We start from the raw sequence: 9,457 nt of genomic DNA on the forward strand, positions 1-9,457 counted from the left end.
CCATGTTAACCCTGTTTATCTAATAATGAGATGTGTATTGCACTACAATGCCTTGAATATTAATTTCTAATTAATCATCTCATTGAGCATCACCTGGCAGTCAATAAAACACCCTAACACAATGGCAGCCACCCTAGTTACTGGTGGCAAGTTTTTCATGGCCAAGAACCAGCCATATTGTCTTGAAGGAATGTAATAATCTTGTAATAATAATGATGTTGTGATGTGTTTGCAGTGGTCGGAGGAGCAGTGCATCCTTCAGCTGGACTATCAGACGCCTCAGTCCCAGCGGCAGCTCAAAGAATCGCTCTACGACACCATCATCAGCTACTTTGATAAGGGCAAGGTCAGCTGATCTTCTCATGGACTTCCTGTTTAATATTCAGTAGACGTGACTGGACTGGGACTGGATGTTGAAGACTGACCTCATGAATGTTTAACCGTGTGTGTGTGTGTGTGTGTGTGTGAACATGATTTTTACGTGTCAGATGTGGGAGGAGGCCATCACTCTGTGTAAAGAGTTAGCAGATCAGTTTGAGATGGAGGTCTTCGATTACGAGCTGCTTGGACAGAAACTGGTAACGCACAATCAACTTTCCTCCTTTAAAAATATTATATTATATTATATTATATTGAAATATTATCATATTATTAATATTCTATTAATCAATAATCTATATTTATTTACTTTGCAGTTTTGCAAATATATTATATTTATTTGTTTATTGTGTGTTTGTATATTTGTATTATTGTTTTTCTTTTTATGTATATGTTTTATTATTTGGTTATCTTTTTACTTTTTCTTTTTACTTACGTATATTTTAATTCTTTTTAATAATTAAAATGTACATTTTAATTAAAATATATTATTTTAATTTTTACACTTTTGAAAACATTATATTTATAATATTATATTATACTATATTATGTTATATTATATTATTATTTAATCTTTTTCGAATTATTTTTTATTAATGTATGTTTTGTTATTGTTTAGTTTTATTATTATATTATATCACTTTTATTTTGCTTACACACTCTCCATATTTGAAAAGTCTTCTTTATTATTTGTTCTTTTAGCTTTTTAGCATTCTGTCCCTATGTTTATTTCATCAGTATATTCCTTTTTGCAGAATCAGCAGGCCAAGTTTTATGAGAACATTATGAAGATTCTGCGGCCCAAGCCAGACTACTTTGCTGTGGGATATTATGGCTGCGGCTTCCCTCAGTTCCTCAGGGTCAGTGTGTGTTTAATATTCGCAGATAAGACTGAAACTGTGCTAACAGATATGTTATGTAATCTAGATTATGATGTGTTGATATATTTAATATCAACAGAATAAGGTTTTCATTCACCGCGGAAAGAGTATGAGCGTAGGGAAGATTTCCAGAGTCACTTGATGAGTCAGTTTCCCAGCGCTGTAAGACTCAACATCACCACAATGCCTGGAGACGACATTAAAAACTCCAACATGCAGTGTATCCTTCACTTAGACTGTGGGGCCATTTACATTGTATATATAGGAAATGCTCTCATTGACATATTGTATTTATTAATTTGTAATTTACTTTTTTATCTTTTATTTTTAGCTATATTAGATAACATTATATTATTTCATTTTTATATTAAAACACATACTTTCATATATTTATATATAAATGTTCAGTCTGTTGTTCTTGACCGGATCTGGATCAGATATCCAGTGTTTTACAGTGCAGCCGGTTCTGGAGATCCCACCGCGTCTGAGGAACAAACCCGTGCCTGATCAGATCATCAAGTCAGTCTGCAGAAAACACAGAACACGTTCATCTGTTCACCTTTAATACGTGTGAATCTGTAGCTGATGCTGTAAACTCTCTCTCTTCTTCTCTTCTCTTGCTTCTTTTTTTGTGATTCTGTAGTTTCTACAAGTCAAACTACGTCCAGCGGTTCCAGTACTCCAGACCTGTGAGGAGAGGGAAAGTGGATCCTGATAATGAGTTTGCTGTGAGTCAAAACACAACATTCATCTCTCATCGATCTCTACTGTTCATGAAGCTAATGATAATTATTACATCTTAAAGATGCCTTTTCACTGTGTGTGACCTCCGGAAATACAGAAATACATTACACATTTAATTGGAAAAGCCTTTTGTGATACATTTTCAACCCAATTATCACTCTGACTCTTCATTTAATGTCAATACCAGCAGGCATTTAGAAAAAAGTTAAAGGTGTCCTATTATGCTCTTTTACAAAGTGTTGATTTTGTTTTGGGGGTGTACTAGAACATGCTCTCGTGCATTATTTTTCACATAATTTACATTATTACAATACCTTTCTCCCCAGCCTGGCACAAACAGCACGATTAGATCCGGGTTTGATGAAGGCCTGCCTTCCGAAAAACAAAATGTGTTGTGATTGGTTAGCTGTCCCAGTGCGTTGTGATTGGCGAACAGCTTAGACGGCGTTTCAGTACTGCCCCGCCCCTTGCCAAAGCAGCAAGTTTGTCAATATTGCCATATCAATTGACCATATGCACGATTACTTCCTGGTTTTAGATAAGCCAGCTCAGTCATTTCCGGTCAACTGTACTGTGCCGAAAGGGGAGCGTCCTTTGCTCGGTTTCTCTACATAATCCATTTGGAGAAAAGTTTTATTTGTCTAAGAGGACCAAATGTCCATGTATAATGTTTCAGAATGACAAATGCGAATGTTAAATTTACGCGAGTGAATCCGTTAAATTATGCGGCTAGTCATGATTGACAGTGGCAACGGAATGAATCATCTGACGAGCCGATGTCAAAATAGAGCTGTGCATTAAGTGATTTAGACTAAATTCAGACTAACACAACTACAGCGGCAAGTCTGTTGGATAAAACTTAAACGATGTAGTTATTAAATGAAATCTAAACATTTCAAAATATTGAATGCAATATTGTCATACCAACTTATTTGTTTTGTATTTAGGTATTTAAATAATTTAGCTTTATAGGCTGTCGTCTGGCCTTATTTATTTATTTCTTTAAATGACAAGTGACTTTGTGACTTCCTGCACTTGCTATACTTTATATTTCAGCAAGATAAAGTACTAAATTTGTTATAATATTTATTTTATAATAAATCAGAAGATGTGAAAAAACTAGGCGGTTGAAATGGCAGCTGCAGCCAATGATTGATCCTATAATGCCATCTCCTGGTTATAATGGTCATTTCATTTTCTTCTTAAAAAGTCTTTACTTTCCATCAGAAATACAGTGATATAAAAACACGCGCACCGGGTTTTGATTTTGAAACGTGCAGTACTCAACCAAGCATTCTCCCCACCATTCAAATTTTAGTAGGCGGGATTTCTTTTTTGTGATATCACAAATACAGGAAAACAAATTTGTAGTCCAAACGAGCTGTTCATTGTAGTTCTTGAAAAGGGATTTAAAAAACAAAACAAAACGAAATATCTCCCTTTGGAGTGGACTTTGAGATTTGTAACTTTGTAGATCTTTTTATGCCCAAACATACACACTACACACTGACTAAAATTAAAAAAGTGAAAAAGCATAATAGGACCCCTTTAACTTGATAATTCTCACTTCATGCACAAAGATTTAATTGGAATACATCACATCTACTCGGACACTTCAACAATTCACAAACATCTGAAAACATTCAAAGCTAAATAAAAAAAAAAATGTTGTCAGATCTCACTAGTACAACAAGCAGTGTAGTCTGATAAAACAAGCTCAATATAAGACTAAATAAATGACCCAGTTTTGTGGTTATGAGTTTGTGGATGCATTTATAGATCAAGGAGAATTGTTTGATTTTATTTAACTGATTTATTGCAACATAGACTCAATTAAAACACATTAAGCATGACTTAATTGCACCTTGCTGCAAAGAAAATGTAATTTGACTAATCATATTGCTTAACAAAACTAATTACAGTATCCCACATATACAAGTGGCTAAAAGTATTGAATAAATCTGTCCAGTGTTATTTTAGTATTATTATAGTATATATTCATATTTTGATTTATCTTTTATTTTTTATATTTTCATTTTTTTTCTATTAATTTTAGTTTTAGTAATTTAACATGCTTGTCATTTCTATTAGTTTCATTTTCATTTTAGTTTTAATTTGAGTGATTATAGTACTTCAACTTTATTTCAATAATGTTTATATAACAATAAACATAACAAGGTGTTAATGTTGTACTGTTATTGCATTTATTATTATTTTCCATTATCTTTAATTTGTATATTTTCAGTTTTCATACTAATTTTATGTACTTTTTTTAGTTTAGCTTTAATATTATTTAGCTTTAATTTCTCTGTTTTAGTTTTAGTCATTTTAGTACTTCATCGTGAACTTACTTTATTTAGTTTGTTGCCAGTGCAACACTTCTGATTTCCATTATTTCATGATTATTCCATGCAGTTTTTCATCTAAAATTTATATTTTATTTCAGCTTTATTTAAATGAACAAAATTAATTTGTAATTGTTTAAGTTAATAACAGCATTGAATCTACATAAACACTCACACATCTGTGTGGAAGGAAAACAGTTCATCATTTATGCGTCATTGGGGTTGTGAAGGTGTTGTAAAAAACAAAAAGGAGACAAAATCTATGATAATTAAATAATGACATTATGTAGTGTGCCGTTTGAACAGCAGGTGGAGATATTTGACCATTTCTGTTAGTGATCAGACACACTTTACTGTATAGGCAAGCACCAGAAAGCGCAAAATATGTGACTGTATTCTAAAAATAACCCCATATCAACAAACAAACCCAAAGTCACTACAACACTGAGCTCAAATCTCCATTAGAAATTAATGTTGTCTGGTCAGGTTGAAGAGTTTTTGCCCTTTACAAATACACTAAAACTATTACACACACACACAGACTCTTTAATGTCACGAGTTGACTGTCTTCTCACTCTTTTCTCTGTCTTCAGTCCATGTGGATCGAGCGAACCACATTCATAACCGCTTACAAACTACCAGGAATCCTGCGCTGGTTTGAGGCCATTAACACGACCCACGTGAGTCTCTGTCCCTGTCAATCACACTGAAATACTTCAAAATACTAGTGTACTGCATCCTGTGCAGTGTATACTGGATAGGACTTTTTAAACAGTACCTAACAGTAAACATAAAACAGTAGGATGCTACATTGTCACATGACTTCGTGTATACGTATATAATTATGATAATGCATTGGTATTCAGTTTTATCTCAGAAGTAAATAAAAATAATGTCATTTTGATGTATTAACCTTTCTCTGTGGCCAAATTCAGAATAACATACAATGATTATTCCTGCATTTTATACATTAATACTTTTAAGTTTTTTTGTTGACATTTTTATTGAAATATGTATTTTTTAATAAATAAAAATAGAAAAAGTTAATTTTATTTTGTTAACGTATTTTCATATTTATATTTTAATACTTTTATTAATATTTATCATTAATAAGTTGATGATGCTAAATTAAACAGTGTGAGCAGGTCATGTGACAGCGAAGATTATCTCAAATTATTATTTCTGTAGTTTATGCATTAATATGAGTACAGTGCAGTCTGAGCACTTTATATAAACAATATTGTTAATATAATAGTTACTTTTTTCCAACAAATTAAAAAAATGTGCCATATGCCAGTTAAAACATGCCTAAAGACTACCTCAACTTAATAACAAAAGTGGAGATGCACTGTTATTCTATGACATTATATTATATTATTTGAGTGATTGATTTGCATTGAGGAGCAGATATGTTTATGATGTAATAATTTGTGAATATTTCTCTGTTAGGCGACGGTGAGCCCGCTGGAGAACGCCATCGAGACGATGGGACAAACCAATGAGAAAATCCTCACCATGATCAACCAGTACCAGTGTGACGACGCTTTACCCATAAACCCGCTCTCCATGCTGCTCAATGGCATCGTGGACCCCGCCGTCATGGGCGGCTTCGCCAAATACGAGAAGGTCAGAGAGACACGGTGAGAAAACAGAGAGAAACACTGAGAACGGATGCTGATGTGTGTGTCTTTCTCCAGGCGTTCTTCACAGAAGAATACATGCACGAAAATCCTGATGACAGAGACAAACTCATGAGACTCAAAGACCTCATCGCATGGCAGGTCAGACACATTACATGACGCTAGAAAACTTGTCGAGTCATGTCTGGTTAGGAAAGATGGTTTAAACTCCCATTTGACTGGTTTAGATCCCATTGTTGGGCAGAGGAATCAGTCTGCATGGAAAAAGGGTGACGGATGACCTTCGACCTTTCCACGAGCGCATGGAGGACTGCTTCAAACAACTGAAGAAAAAGGTGGAGAAGGAGTATGGAGTGAGAGAGTTGGTAAGGATGAAAGTCAGACAGCGGAAACAGAAAGAAGAATTTTGTGAGATGAAGGAGGGAAGAGGGAGGGAAAGGGATCAGCAAAGTGTGTCCTGATTTTCTTCCTCTTTTGTAGCCGGATACAGACGAGAGGCGATCCACTCGGCCGCGCTCTATGCTGCGCTCGGTCCGACAGTCCATCTGCTCATTGGCTGGATCTGAATGTGGAACGCCCACTAAGACGCACCCAGAGAGGTGACCACGCACAAAATAATGTCCAAAATAACATGCTATGATTATTCCTGCAGTTTTATAAGATCATATATTATTTACTAGAAATATATAGAATACACAATATTTAAATATGTATATTTTAATATATTTTTATTAGTATTTGTCATTAATATATGGTTTTATTTGTTTATTAATATTAGTTTTAATACTTTTAATATTTAATACTACATTTTAATAGTTTAATTAATAATTATTAATGTTGTTTAGTTTTTTAATACTTGTTTTAATATTTATGAATATAAATGTTTTATTTGCTTTAATGTTTATATAATTTATTAATATTTATAAATATATAGTTTATTTTCTAAATATTTTTTTTCATTTAAATAATTTTATTATTTGTTGTTAATATATTATATTATTTTATTTGATAGTTTTATAGAAATATGTTTTATATCTGTTTTAATATTTATATTTAATAAAAGTTTTAATATTTGTAATTAATATACAGTTTGATTTGTTATTAATTTGTTACTAATATTTATTAATACTGCTTTGTTGATATTTTTATATTGGAATTTTAATTTTATTATTTGTTGTTAACATATATTATGTTTTTATTATTCTTAGTAGTAGTTTATTGTTTTAGTTGTTTTTATTAATATTTGTTTTGATATTTCTATTTCAATAATTTTATTATTTGTTTTATCTCCGAGATGATGCTAAATTAAATATTCAGTGTGGCAAGGTCATGTAACATCAATGTAGCATAATACTGTTGCTTTTCACTACATAATGTGCTCTGTTTCACATAATATTTTTAAAAAGTAGTAGGCAGTATACAGTGTATATTCTATTCCTCTCTCTTTCTCTGCCTGCAGCATATCTCTGGACAGTGGCGTTCCTCCCTCTCCATCCATCATCCCTCGTTCCAGTGGAAGCATCAGTGTGATGGACGAGAGCGGTGTTGAAGTGGAGGTGAGGATGATGAAGATATTGCTGTGACGTGTTTCAAAAACAGACCAATGATTGCAGCTCTCCATGATGACATCATCATGCTCAAGTGACTCTTTCTGTTCTTCCAGGTGAAACTGAGGAAATCCAAGAAGAAGAAGAAACCTGGTCGTGGCAGCATGATCTTCATCAGCGAGGAGAAAGAGCGGAGCAGCACCCTCGACAAGCGGGTGAGACAGAGGAAATGCAGGATAAACATTTAGAAATAAATCAATAAAAGTTAAATATGTGCAGAAGTTAATACATCTAAGAATAAATTCAGAAGTATATGTAAGAACAAATAATAAAGAATTGTGAAAGTGAATAGTTGAGACAAAATACTTGACGTGCCCTGTGGTGTGATATAATACTCAATTTAAAATGGTTTTAAATAGCATTTTACTAATTATTTTATAATGCAGTGTTTATGAGCTCATATTATTTGAGACACTACATGGAATATTTGTACTTTAAAAATGAATGTATCACACCGCAGAACCAATTAAAGTAAAGTAGTGAAGGCAAAATGATGATTAAAAATAGAAAAAAAACAATTTTGAAAATGCTGATCAGTTACAGCACGTAAAATATACGAATTCATATACATTTTAACCAAATATCTTAATATTGTAATATTTAATTAATTTATTTATTTCATTAATTGTATTTAATAAAAACAATTCAGACAATTCATTAATTTATTGAGTATTTTTGCAAGTTTGGTCCTTCATTAACCTGTTTGTGTTTTTATTTCTTAGTGATTGTGATGATATTATTATGGTAACTATTAGTTTAACTCTCTCTAGCTTTCCAAGAAGCAGGAGTTTCGCAGTGACACGAATCTATCAGAGCCGAGTGAGAGAAGCGGCGGCCTCGTCAACTCCAGATCTCTGCCCACCATTACAGGTACAACATTCATATCATAGTGATTCCTCTCATTCCCTTTTGTTCTTCTTAATTTTAGCTAATTTAATTCATGTAAATGTTTAGTAACCCTAAACTTTTGTGGAAAAAAATGTGTTTATGAAGCTGTCTACTTCCTGTTTTGTGGATACCAAAATTCTCAACAACAAAACAGGAAGAAGTCCATATTAGCAGACAGTTAATTTCACATGCTGTCCTCAGGTCTGTCTCTGTCAGTAGCCAATGGGAGTGAGGAGATGGAGTCAGCGCGGTCCAAGCGTGACAGTAAAAGTGTTTCTGTGTGTCTGCCATCGGACCGCACCAGTGACCGGCGCTCCAAAGGAGTCATAAACCTGCTCTTTAAAACCAAGGTAACACACTCAACAGAACTTTAACAAGCCACAAACACTGTGATGTGGCTTCCCATCATGCACAGTATATACTGTATACCACTACCTTTTATTCAAGTGTGAATTTTTGTGTGTGTGTGTTTTTCAGATGAGCTCAAAACCTGATGAAGCAAAAACATCTTCTGAACCGTCTGAACCATCCACTCATTTTTAATCTCTTTAGTTTTTTATAGCATTTTGGCTGTTCATGTTTCTACCACTCTTAACTTGAATCTGTTACAAACAGAAGTGTTAAAGTTCTTAAAGGCTGATAGTAACAGAGCTGTAGAAGAAAAAAGCCTTGATTTCATTGAATGTGTTTGAAAACGAACTCTAATGAAATGAAGTCAGTGTTTTAAACATTGTATAATCTGTACCAGTAATAAACTCATTTACAATTATGATATTTTATCTTTATTATAAATATATATACACATGGACTGTAGACATAATTCAGTTTTTTTCAATGTCATGTTAAATTCATTTACATTCATCTTTTCGAGGTTTAGTGGATGATCTAATCTAGTGATTACGATACAATGGATTAGACTGTTTCAGCAATTTAAAAAGTTCACAAATTGTATTGATGTAATGAGAACAAGCATA

General features: G+C 33.1%; 1 protein-coding gene across 1 annotated transcript in view; it reads left to right on the forward strand.

Annotated features, from left to right (window-relative positions):
* The window catches only part of LOC131553069 (dedicator of cytokinesis protein 2), a 114,177-nt gene extending 104,924 nt beyond the window's left edge, over positions 1-9,253 (forward strand). Inside the window, 17 exon segments of the mRNA XM_058797435.1 lie at positions 236-346; positions 489-578; positions 1,134-1,238; positions 1,339-1,360; positions 1,363-1,479; positions 1,697-1,778; positions 1,903-1,987; positions 4,942-5,028; positions 5,798-5,974; positions 6,046-6,129; positions 6,216-6,353; positions 6,469-6,587; positions 7,448-7,544; positions 7,652-7,750; positions 8,366-8,465; positions 8,685-8,833; positions 8,961-9,253. Of these exon segments, the coding sequence (XP_058653418.1) occupies positions 236-346; positions 489-578; positions 1,134-1,238; positions 1,339-1,360; positions 1,363-1,479; positions 1,697-1,778; positions 1,903-1,987; positions 4,942-5,028; positions 5,798-5,974; positions 6,046-6,129; positions 6,216-6,353; positions 6,469-6,587; positions 7,448-7,544; positions 7,652-7,750; positions 8,366-8,465; positions 8,685-8,833; positions 8,961-9,026 (1,728 nt within the window). The 3' untranslated portion in view covers positions 9,027-9,253.
* The last annotated feature ends 204 nt before the right edge of the window (positions 9,254-9,457 follow it).

The sequence above is a fragment of the Onychostoma macrolepis genome, chromosome 14 (assembly GCF_012432095.1).
Source record: "Onychostoma macrolepis isolate SWU-2019 chromosome 14, ASM1243209v1, whole genome shotgun sequence".
Lineage (NCBI taxonomy): Eukaryota > Metazoa > Chordata > Actinopteri > Cypriniformes > Cyprinidae > Onychostoma > Onychostoma macrolepis.